General features: G+C 38.6%; 1 protein-coding gene across 1 annotated transcript in view; it reads right to left on the bottom strand.

The window, feature by feature from the left end:
* The window catches only part of Nox4 (NADPH oxidase 4), a 136,764-nt gene that overhangs the window by 68,965 nt on the left and 55,084 nt on the right, over positions 1-12,715 (bottom strand). Inside the window, exons 9-11 of the mRNA XM_036200337.1 lie at positions 12,417-12,633; positions 10,528-10,692; positions 10,330-10,392 (exon numbers count right to left, since the gene is read on the bottom strand). Of these exons, the coding sequence (XP_036056230.1) occupies positions 10,330-10,392; positions 10,528-10,692; positions 12,417-12,633 (445 nt within the window). The remainder of the gene's footprint in view (positions 1-10,329; positions 10,393-10,527; positions 10,693-12,416; positions 12,634-12,715) is intronic.

The following is a 12,715-nucleotide window of genomic DNA, read 5'->3' as shown; positions in this document are numbered from 1 at the left end:
ACACTCCTACCAGGTTGCTTCATGCTTCATTCAGCCTTAATAGGAGAGGACGTGCCTAGTCTCATTGCAACTTGATATGCCATGGCTAGTTGATACCCAGAGGAGGCCTATCCTTTTCTGAAGAGAAATCGAGAAGTAGATATGAGTGGGTGGGTGGTGGAAAGGACTGGGAGGACAAAAGGGAGAGGAAACATCAGTGAGATGTTAAAACAAAAACAAAAACAAAAGCTTCAAAAATAAGTTTTTGTTTTAATCAATAAGGACAACCCAGCAAGCACACTGATATATCTCACATATAAGTGTGATAATCTAAATTGTTGTTTTTTTAAAATGCAGCTCACTCAAGATCATGTACAAGTTAAAAGCCCCTCAGGTTTTGCACCCTGTTTGTGTGTGTGTGTGTGTGTGTGTGTGTGTGTGTGTGTGTGTGTGTTTCTCATTTTGGCTTAGGAGCCTTGGAGAAGTGAGATGTTTGATCTAGAAGGCTCCATTCTTTGTATGTCAGGTGAAAACTCCTGCCTTGCTATTTTTGTGAAAACATAAAAGTTTTTTTATTGAAAGTACAAGTTCTAAAAGGTGAGGTGCCTTCTATGTTTTTGTTGAAGTGAGTTGATGTTATGCTATTTTCTCCATTTAGAACATGCTGGAAAATATTTTTGGGAAGAGATACTCCTATCTCTATAGTTGGCATTGAACAAAATGCTTTCCTTTCTCATATCCCATGTTCTCTGTTTAATACTATGTTGATACAATTTTAAAAATAAACTCTCAAACACAAAGAAAGACTTTCTGAAGGAAATTTGTGATGACTGTAACAACAGGCCTGATCGCCTCAGCCATCTGAAGTTACCTGTGCAGTTTTCCCTTTTCAACTTCTACCTTTCTTCTGAAATAGCTTGCTTCATGTTTAACGGATGAATGTAAGCTGAGAAATGAGCTTATGTCTTAAAACTGTCAGAAGCAAACATGATTTAGATGCAATTTTACAGACAAGTATTCGTTAATCAAGTGTATTTCTATGAGAACAAAACACACTTGACCACACAGCACCCTGGTTTCTGGGAAGAACTCCAGCAGTCCAGTTTTATGTTTTATGTGGGCATCCGAGGTTTCACTATTCCTCCTGACAAATGTTTCCCCTTCACATAAGTCAAAGCCCATACAGCAGCAGATGAAAGAGTACTCAGAGTAACTCCCATCCCTCCAGAGAAAGTAATTATAAATCCATCTCTGTGCTCAGTCAGTGCTACCTACCATCTTTCCTGACAGACCTAAACATCACACCTCATCTCACTAGATGACAAACTACTTTTCTTTGATGATTATGAAACAAGTTTGATCCATATAGACAGAATACAAAATTTGAAGTAAATAAAGCAAAAACATCATTTTTTTTCCTTTAAAAACCCCTTCTGAATCTATGGCCCCTGGTTTTATAGCAACAATTTGACACGTTTTTTATTTCTTTTATTCTTTAAGTATAAAACCTTGTCTCAACTAGATGTCAATAAGCAATCAAATAAACTCAAACTGCAAATGAAAATCACAAGGATATTATGCACAGGCCGACCTAACACTTTCTGAACACTCACCAATATTCTTTATGATGTATTCGCAACTTACTAAACCCCAAAAAATCTATTATTCGGAAGTGATTTAATCATACTATAATATTGAGAGCCATTTTTCCAAAACGAAAAATAACACACCCATGGGTTGTGGATTTTCAATCTAATTCATGTAATCTAAGAGTCACTTCCAAAACCCCAACCCCAAGCATAAACAATTGATATCATTTTTTTTATTTCTGCTTCCCTAATATGTTCAAATTCACTTTTTGTATGTGCTCCTTATCCTTACCTTTATCCTAAACATGAATAAAAACTAATCAGTCATTAAATAGAATATTAAGTAAACCATGTTTTCTAATCACACAGGCACTGAAAACAATGAGGCACATACAAACTTAGTAGTAAAATGAGAAATTATCCATGATATGTGTTTAGTTAAATGAACTAGTATAGTGGGATATTAATTTAAGATGTGTTAGTGTTACTTTTGGTTATGCTGCATTAACTCTGTGAAGCTGTGCTTACTGTGCATGTCTAAAACACCTGATAGTCTAATGAAGAGCTGAATTGCCAATAGTGAGGCAGGTGATAGAAATAGGCAGGGCTGGCAGGCAGAGAGGATAAATAGAAAGAGAAATCTGGGAGGAGAAAAGACGAGGTAGCCAGAGAAGCAGAAGGGCCAAGGGGCCAGCCACTCAGCCACACAGCAAGCCACAGAGTAAGAGTAATATTACAGAAGTAAGAGAATGGTTAAAAGTCCCAAGGCAAAAGATAAATGGGCTAAATTAGCAGGGCAGTGGTGGCACACACCTTTAATCCCAGCACATGGGAGGCAGAGGCAGGAGGATCTCTGTGAGTTCTAGGAGAGCCTGGTCTAAAGAGGGAGTTCCAGGAAAGGTTCCAAAGCTACACAGAGAAACCCTGCCTTGAAAAACAAAAACAAAAACAAAATACACAAAAAATGAGCTATGTTAAGAAAAGCTGGCTACTAAGAAGCCAAGCTAAGGCTGAGCATTCATAATTAAGAATAACCCACTGGGTGGTGGTGGCCCATGCCTTTAATGTCCACATTCAGGAGGCAGAGCCAGGTGGATCTCTGTGAGTTTGAAGCCAGCCTGGTCTCCAAAGTGAGTTCCTGAAAGGTGCAAACCTACACAGAGAAACCATGTATCAAAAAACCAACAGAGAGGCAACTGCCCCTGGGTCCAATCGCGGGATACAGACCATTCCGGGAGGACCTGACCAACTTGACCACCGTTTCCTGCCAATTGGAGGGCCCTGCCCAAAGGTTCCTCTTTTCCAAGACTGCAGGCAGACACAGCAGTCTCCATACCCTGCCCCCACACCCATCTGCCAGAGACCCCAGCCACTTCCTGAGAATCAGAGACCAGCCTCCAGCTTCCATCCGGCCCTGGAACTCCCATCTGGACCAGAGACCAGAGGAACTCCCATCTGGACAAGAGGAGCTCCCATCTGGACAAAATAAGGAGACCCCAGGGACTTCCCAAGACTCAGAGTCCAGCCCCCAGCTCCTATTCGTCCAGCACTCTCATCAGGACCAGCGCTCCCATCTGGCCCAGAGCTTCCATCTGGACCAGAGAGAGGCTCCCTAAATCTGTCAGCTCTCTCTGGACCAAGTACACTGATAAGACCAAGAACGAACCCAAGAGGAGATGGGCAGATGTCAAGGCAGAAGCACATACAACAAAATAAAGAGCAATACAGCATCACCAGAACCTAGCCCTTCTCCAACAGCTAGACGTGAACATCACAGAATGGAAGAATAAGAATAAGAATAAAACAACCTTATAAGTAACATCATGAAGAGGCCAGAGCCTTATGTAGAAGAAATCAAAAATAAAGTAGAGGAACAGACAAACAAAAAATGGGAAGAACGCTATAAAAAACTAGAGGAAAGGACAATTAAAGCAGAAGAAAAAAATAAGTCCTTGAAAGAAAATCATGAAAAAGCAAGGGAGATAGTCCAAGACCTGAAGAGGGAAATAGAAAAAATGAAGAAGACAGTAGCAGAAGGAATGCTGGAAATAGAAAATCTGAGTAAACAAACAGGAAATTCAGATACAAGTATAACCAACAGAATGCAAGAGATGGAAGAGAGGATCTCTGGTGTTGAAGATACTTTAGAAGAAATAGATTCATCAGTCAAAGAAAACACAAAAACCAACAAAGTCATGACCCAAAATGTACAAGAAATTTGGGACACCATGAAAAGACCAAACTTATGAATAATAGGGATAGAGGAAGGAGAAGAATACCAACTCAAAGACACAGAAAATATATTTAACAAGATCATAGAAGAAAACTTTCCTAACTTAAATAAGGAAATGCCTATGAAGATACAAGAAGCCTATAGAACACCAAACAGACTAGACCCCCCAAAAAAGTCCCCTCGCCACATAATAATTAAACAACTAAATGTACAGAATAAAGAAAGAATATTAAGGGCAGCAAAGGAAAAAGGCCAAGTGACTTATAAAGGCAAAACCATCAGAATAACACCCGATTTCTCAATGGAGACTTTGAAAGCCTAAAGGACCTGGACAAATATAATGCAGACACTAAGAGACCATGGATGCCAACCTAGACTAATATACCCAGAAAAGCTTTCAATCATCATAGATGGAGTGAACAAGACCTTCCAAGACAAAACCAGATTTAAACAATACTTATCAACAAACCCAGCCCTACAGAAAGCACTAGAAGGAAAATTCCAACCTAAGGAAGGCAGATACACCCATGAAAACACAGGCAATAGATAACACCACAGCAGTAAACCCCAAAGAAGAGAAGTACACACACAGTACCACCAAAAAATAAAAATAACAAACAGGAACGGACAATCACTGGTCATTAATATCCTTTAATATCAATGGACTTAATTCATCTATAAAAAGACACAGACTAACAAAATGCATACGAAAACAGGAAGCATCCTTCTGCTGCATACAAGAAACACACCTTAAATTCAAAGACAGACACCTCCTAAGAATAAAATGCTGGGAAAAGACTTTCCACTCAAATGGTCTTAAGAAGCAAGCTGGTGTAGCCATCTTAATATCCAGCAAAATAGACTTCAAACTAAAATCAATCAAAAGAGATGATGAAGGACATTACATACTCATCGCAGGAAGGATCCTCCAAGATGAAGTTTCAATTCTGAACATTTATGCCCCAAACACAAGGGCACCCACATATGTAAAAGAAACATTACTAAAGCATAAACCACACATAACACCCCACACATAAATAGTGGGAGACTTCAACACCCCACTTTCACCTCTGGACAGATTGGCCAAATTGAAACTTAACAGAGACATAATGGACTTAACTGATTTTATGGCTCAAATGGACTTAATCCATATCTACAGAACATTCCACCCAAACAAAAAAGAATATATCTTCTTCTCAGCACCCCATGGAACCTGCTCTAAAATCGACCACATACTTCGCCACAAAGCAAATCTCAACAGATACAAAACAATTGGAATAACCTCCTTTGTTCTATCAGACTACCATGGTTTAAAGTTAGATTTCAACAACAACAAAAACTACAGAAATCCTACAATCTCATGGAAACTGAATAATGCTCAACTGAATCACCAATGGGTTAAGGAAGAAATAAAGAAAGAAATTAAAGACTTCCTAGAGATCAATGAAAATGAGTACACCACATACCCAAACTTATGGGATACTATGAAAGCAGTGCTAAGAGGGAAATTCATAGCACTAAATGCCCACATGAAGAAGCTAGAGAAATATCATGCTAGTGACTTGACAGCACACCTGAAAGCCCTTGAACAGGAAGAAGCAATGTCTCCCAAGAGGAACAGATGCCAGGAAATTATCAAACTGAGAGCTGAATTGAATAAAATAGAAATAAAGAGAACAATACAAAGGATTAATGAAACAGAGTTGGTTCTTTGAGAAGATCAACAAGATAGACAAGCCCTTATCCAAATTAACCAAAAGACAGAGAGAAAACATCCAAATTAACAAAATCAGAAATGAAAAGGGGAACATAACAAAAGACAATGAGGAAATCCAGAAAATCATCAGGTCATACTTCAAAAACCTCTACTCCACAAAACTGGAAAATCTAAAAGAAATGGATAATCTTCTGGATAGGTACCACATACCTAAGTTAAATCAACACCAGATAAACCATTTAAGTAGTCCAATAAGCCCTAAGAAAATAGAATCAGTGAGTAAAGTCTCCCAATCAAATAAAACCCTGGATCTGAGGGTTTCACTGCAGAATTCTACCAGATCTTAGACTTAGTACCAATACTCTTTAAATTGTTCCACACAAATAGAAGCAGAAGGTATATTACCAAACTCCTTCTATGAGGCTACAATTACCCTGATTCCTAAACCAAACAAAGATGCAACAAAGAAAGAGAACTATAAACCAATCTCCCTCATGAACATTGATGCAAAAATACTCAATAAAATTCTGGCAAACAGACTCCAAGAACACATCAAAACAATTATCCACCATGATCAAGTAGGCTTCATTCCAGGGATAGAAGTGTGGTTCAACATACGAAAATCCGTCAATGTAATACACCATATAAACAAACTTAAAGAAAAAAACCACATGATCATCTCAATAGATGAAGAAAAGGCATTTGACAAAATCCAACACCCCTTCATGATAAAGGTCTTGGAGCAATCAGGAATACAGGGAACATACCAAAACATAATAAAGGCAATCTACAGTAAGCCAACAGCCAACATCAAATTAAATGGAGAGAAACTCAAAGCATTACCACTAAACTCAGGAACAAGGCAAGATTGTCCCCTCTCCCCATACTTACTCAATATAGTACTTGAAGTTCTAGCCAGAGCTATAAAACAACATAAAGAGATTAAGGGGATACAAATTGGAAAGGAAGAAGTCATCTCTCCTTATTGGCAGATGACATGCTAGTATACATGAGTGACCCCAAAAATTCAAACAAGGAACTGATACAGTTAATAAAAACCTTCAGCAACATTGCAGGATACAAGATCAACTCAAAAAAATCAGTAGCCCTCCTATATACAATAGACAAACAGGCTGAGAAGGAAATCAGAGATACATCACCCTTTACAATAGCCACAAATGATATAAAATACCTTGGGGTTACTCTAACTAAGCATGTGAAGGACCTATATGACAAGAAATTTAAGTCCCTGAAAAAAGAAATTGAAGAAGATGTCAGAAAATGGAAAGATCTCCCATGCTCATGGATAGGCAGGATTAACATAGTAAAAATGGCGATCTTACCAAAAGCAATCTACAGATTCAACACAATCCCTATCAAATTACCAACACAATTCTTCACATATCTGGAAAGAATAATACTCAACTTCATATGGAAAAACAAAAAACCCAGGATAGCCAAAAGAATCCTGTACAATACAACAACTTCTGGAGGCATCATGATCCCTCAAGCTCTACTATAGAGCTACTGTAATAAAAACAGCTTGGTCCTGGCATAAAAACCAACATGTGGAACAATGGAATCAAATAGAAGACCCTGACATTAACCCACACACCTATGAACATATGATTTTTGACAAAGAAGCCAAAAATGTACATTGGAAAAAAGAAAGCATTTTCAACAAATGGTTCTGGCATAACTGGATGTCAATGTAGAAGAAGGCTGCAAATAGTTCCATATCTGTCACCAAGTGGATCAAAGACCTCAACATAAATCCAGCTACTCTGAGCCTGATAGAACAGAAAGTAGGAAGTACTCTTGAATGCATTGGCACCAGAGATCACTTTCTAAATATAACACCAGGAGCACAGACACTGAGAGAAACAATCAATGTTACCTGTTGAAACTGAGAAGCTTTTGTAGAGCAAAGGACATGGTCAACAAGACAAAGCGACAACCTACAGAATGGGAAAAGCTCTTCACCAACCCCACATCTGACAGAGGGCTGATATCCAGAATAAAGAACTCAAGAAATTAGACATCATAATGCCCAACAGTCCAATTAAGAAATGGGCTATAGAAGTAAACAGAGAATTCTCCACAGAGTTAGTTCAAATGGCTGAAAGACATTTAAGGAATTGCTCAACATCCCTAATTATCCAGGAAATGCAAATCAAAACAACTCTGAGATTCCACCTTACACCTGTCAGAATGGCTAAGATCAAAAGCAGAGAAGACAGCTTATGCTGGAGAGGATGTGGAGCAAGGGGAACTCTTCTCCACTGCTGGTGGGAATGCAAGCTTGTACAGCCACTTTGGAAATCAATATGGCACTTCCTTAGAAAACTGGGAATCCATCTCCCCCAAGACCCAGCTGTAGCACTCTTGGGCATATACCCAAGGAATGCTCAATCATACCACAAGGGCATTTGCTCAGCTATGTTCATATCAGCATTGTTTGTAATAGCCAGAACCTAGAAACAACCTAGATGCCCTTCCACTGAAGAATGGATAAAGAAAATATGGTACATATACACAATGGATTACTACTCAGGAGAGAAAAACAATGACATCATGAGGTTTGCAGGCAAATGGATGGATCTAGAAAAAATCATCCTGAGTGAGGTAACTCAGACTCAGAAGGACAAACATGGTATGTACTCACTCATAGGAGGATATTAGATGTAAAACAAAGATGACTATACTGCTACACATCTCCAGGGAGGGTACCTAGAAAATGGGACCCTAGGAAAGACACAGGGATCGCCCAATGACAGAGAAATGGATGAGATCTACATGAACAACCTGGACAACAGCGGGAGTAATAAAGGGCAAGATTTGAGGGAAAGAAAGCTTAGGGGAGCAGGAGATCCCAGCTGGATCAAGAACAGAAAGGGAGAACGAGGAATAACAGACCATGATAAATAAAGACCACATGAGAACAGGAATAGGCAGAATGCCCAAGAGGTCCCCAGAAACCCACAATGATATATCCTTTTTTGCTGGCAATGGTCGAGAGAAAGTCTGATCTGTCCTAGTCTGGTGATCAGATGACTAAACACCCTAACAGTCGTCTTGGAACTCTCATCCAATAACTGATGGAAGTGCATGCAGAGATCCTCAGCCAGGCCCCAGGTGGAGCTCCAGGTGTCCAACTGTTGACAAAGAGGAGGGACTGCAAGAGCATGAATTGTTGAATCCAAGATTGCAAAAAGCACAGGGACAAATAGCCAAACTAATGGAAGCACATGAATTATGAACCAACGTCTGTGGAGCCCCCAGCTAGATCAGGCCCTCTGGATAAGTGAGACAATTGAATAGCTTGATCTATTTAGGAGGCACCCAGGCTGTGGGACCAGGACCTGTTCTTAGTGCATGAGCTGGCTGTTTGGAACCTAGGGCTTACACAGGGACACCTGCTCAGCCTGGAAGGAGGGACAGGGCCTGCCTGTACTGAATCCACCAGTTTTAAATGAGTCCCCAGGGGTTTCTTGTTCCTGGAGGTCATGGGAATGGAGGGGAGGGCCTGGGGGGAAGGTAGGGGTTGGGGTGGGACGGGGGAGGACAGGGGAACCCATGGCTGATGTATAAAATTAAAACACATAATTTTAAAAAAAGCCTCTCTGTGTGATTCATTTGGGAGCTAGATGGCATACCCCCCCACAAAGAGCAAAAACAAACAACAAGCTAGTGACAGCATTTGCATATGCCAAAGTAGACAAAACATCTGCAATTATCAATGACAAAAAATGAGGGAAATGATTTAGAAATGAAAAATTAGAAATCCTATTTCATCTTGTATTTGTGAATTATGTAAAATTCAAATTCTGTAAATTGATGCAGGCTTATGCTCCTCATGCTCTGGGAGCAGAGTGAGATCATAAGCATGAGCCCTGCCTATACTACACAGTGAGATGACCAACTGGAGATCAGCAGATTAAGTAAAATAACAAAGATGCAGAAAAAAGGTATTTTGGGTATTTCTCTCATTTGTGGATCCTAGATTTTACACAGAACAAAAAAAATCATTTATATATGGCATGAAAGTGTTTAAGAAAGAGGCTGGGTGGTGGTGGCACATGCTTTTAATCCCAGCACTCTGGAGATAGAGGCAGGCAGATCTCTGTGAGTTCCAGGCCAGCCTGGGCTACAGAGAGAGTTCCAGAAAAAGCGCAATGCTACACAGGAAAACCCTGTCTCAAAAAAAAAAAAAAAAATTAAGAAAAAGGGTTTAGAAGTGTGTAGGACAGGACACCTTAGATGCACATGGTCAAAATACATGATACACTGAAATGAAATATATACTTACTTTTCTGACTTTTAAAGCACTCTAATAGCTGTTAATATCTCCAAGCCCATAACTCATACATGGAAAAGTGAAACTAAGAAATGCCTATGCTTTAAATGAATAAGCCTTCACAAATTTTAAATAAAATTAATATATACTGAATAGTAAGGAATCAAAAAAATAATGGAGAACAAATAGTCACAAAGTTTCTGAACAGAAAACTAGAGTTCTTTGAAAAAAAATGACAGCTTGCTAAGACACAAAGGGAACTCTAATCCTCCAATAATGTTTCGAATAAAGTAAAACCCACACACACACAAATACACACGTGTGATGCACACAAATACTCACATATATACACTCATATACTCAGATATATGTACATGTATTGACATACACATGTGTACACAGAGATATATGCACAGAGATACACAAATACATAAGTCCATGTGTGCACATGCACACATATGCAAAGATGTTCTACAATTTAAAATTTTTAAAATTCAAGAAACATGTGTCTTACCATCGTGAGAGTAAATGGGTGGTTTTCTAATGCTGATACACTGGGACAATGTAGAATAACATACTAAAAAAGCAACAAACAGATAATATTTTAAATGATCAAAAAAGAAATACAACTATTTCAATAAATCTGTCTACTAATTTTCAAAAGTTACCTAGTGATAAAGGATATTTGCATAGACGCTAACCACTGGCTCACCTGGCCAGGTCTTGCTTTAAAGTTTTCTTTGACCATTCGGAGTTCCATAACATCTGAGGGATGATTGATTACGGAGATGATGGTAACAGGTTTGTTGCTCCTGATGCATCGGTAAAGTCTCTCAGCACAGTATAGGCACAAAGGTCCAGAAATCCAAATCCAGGTCTAAGGGAAATTTTTCATAAGCATGCTTCAAGAAATGCATGACTGTATAAACAACTGAGCAATGATATTTCAATTTGTATTGTAAACAGTAGGATATTGGCAAGAATGAGTAGAACATAGCTGATGCTCTCAGCAATTCATTCAAACAAGGCAAGTTAAAGCATCATATTTATTTGAGTATTATTAAAAAAAAAAAAGAGTTCAACGTTTAGCAAAAAAAGACAAAATAAAATACTGCCCTAGATATTCAATGAACATAAGTATATGGATACACATATGATTTATATACACAATGATAAATGTAAATGCATTTCTAGTTTTGAAATTAGGATGCATTGGGCATGTTTCTATTACAATGTTTATATAATACAATATGGTCAAAATTACTTTTATGTAAAAACGGGCTGCTTTGAATGGAGAAATGCAGGTGCCTATGAGAACAATCTCTCCCCTACAACTGCACACTATAGCCTCCACATCTCTTTAAAACTTTCAACTGAACTGTATTTCATTTACAGAGATGTGTGTTATGTTTGTTGATCTGAGGCAGAGCTTCATTGTGTTAGTAACAGATGCTTTTGGACTTGCTATTATACGGCCTAGGCCTCTTACAGGTGTCTTATTCCATGCGACCTTCAGTCTTATTTAAATGGCCCATTACAGAAACCTTATTTACACAGTTGTTCCAGACATTGCTCATTCAATGAAGACAGTTAGCTCCTGCTTTGCAGATTGTGACAGTCGAACATGACACTCTGAAGAGTAAGCAAGGCAGAATAAGTTCTGCAATGCAGTGACCATGCAGTTTTAAGTCAGTCACTTCTAGATGATTAAGCCCCACATCAGTAAAATGGAACTTTCTATGTTTACCTTAAATAATATCCATTATCATATGACACTCAGAAAATGGCCAGCTGACTTCAAAGTCATCTAAAAATTCATCTAGCTGTGTTACTTCTCTATCTTCTCTCTTTAAAGCAGAATTTTCTAAGTCTATCTCTTCCTCCATTTCATATGAGGAATAGTGGGCCTCACTTAGACGTTGGCAGTTCCCTCAGTCACAAGGGCGGTGTGTGGGGCAGTAGAAGTTACTGAACTATTTGTGGAATCCTTGGAGAACTTTTCAAGAGCAGTACTTGAATTAAAGACCTGCATCTATACACTACTTTTCCCCACCACTTGTTTACAGGCGACAGTCAGGATACGTGTGAAAGCTCAATGTCTTCAGCATTTAATTGAGGAACTGCTTCAAAGTTTAGGTGTGGATATGGAAAGAAATCATGCATACAGAGCAATTCGGCATAGTGCCAAGACGGTCATGGTAAGCTTTCAACAAATTAACTTCACGATTTATAATTTTTAATATTATTTTGTAAAACTGTATTATAACAATTGGTAGTTGTTTCTGTTTTGGTTTATAGTATTTCTTATTCAATCTGCATGTCTTAATAGCTTTAGGATACATATATGTAGTCTTTCAAAGCAAACTCTAGAAGAAACATATTTCCATAAAATGTATAACTAGACATTCTTCTATATTCTAAATGTATGCCTTTTGTCTTGAAGTATTAGATACCTGTCACAAAAAAATATCAATTTTCTGTCTAAATGTCCTGAAATATCCCATGGTATCTGAACACACAAATTCAGAGGCATATTATAATGCAATGTCAGTCACATGAAAGCACAGACTTGGCAGATCTTAAACAAAGAATTAATCTGACCTGTGGAAAATGAGCTTGAAACTTGGGTTCCTCGAGGCAAATCTTCACAACTGTTTTCTGGTTATGACCTTCTAGTTTTGAAAATCCTTCAGGCAAAGATCCACGAAAATGTTCTGAGATGTATTCTAGTGAGGAAAGACCCTGAGAATGGGTCTGGTTAAGACTAATGCAGCCAGGAGGGTGGGTATCCAAATTGGTTTGATACTTCAACAGCCCACTATGTTAAATTGGATAAAACAAAGAGATGGAAAAAGACTGAGTCAGGCGATGAAATGGGGTAAAGAGAAGCAATTGTTTCC

This window comes from Onychomys torridus, chromosome 1 (assembly GCF_903995425.1).
Source record: "Onychomys torridus chromosome 1, mOncTor1.1, whole genome shotgun sequence".
NCBI lineage: Eukaryota > Metazoa > Chordata > Mammalia > Rodentia > Cricetidae > Onychomys > Onychomys torridus.
Note: the sequence above shows the minus strand (reverse complement) of the source record. Positions and strands in the feature narration are given on the sequence as shown.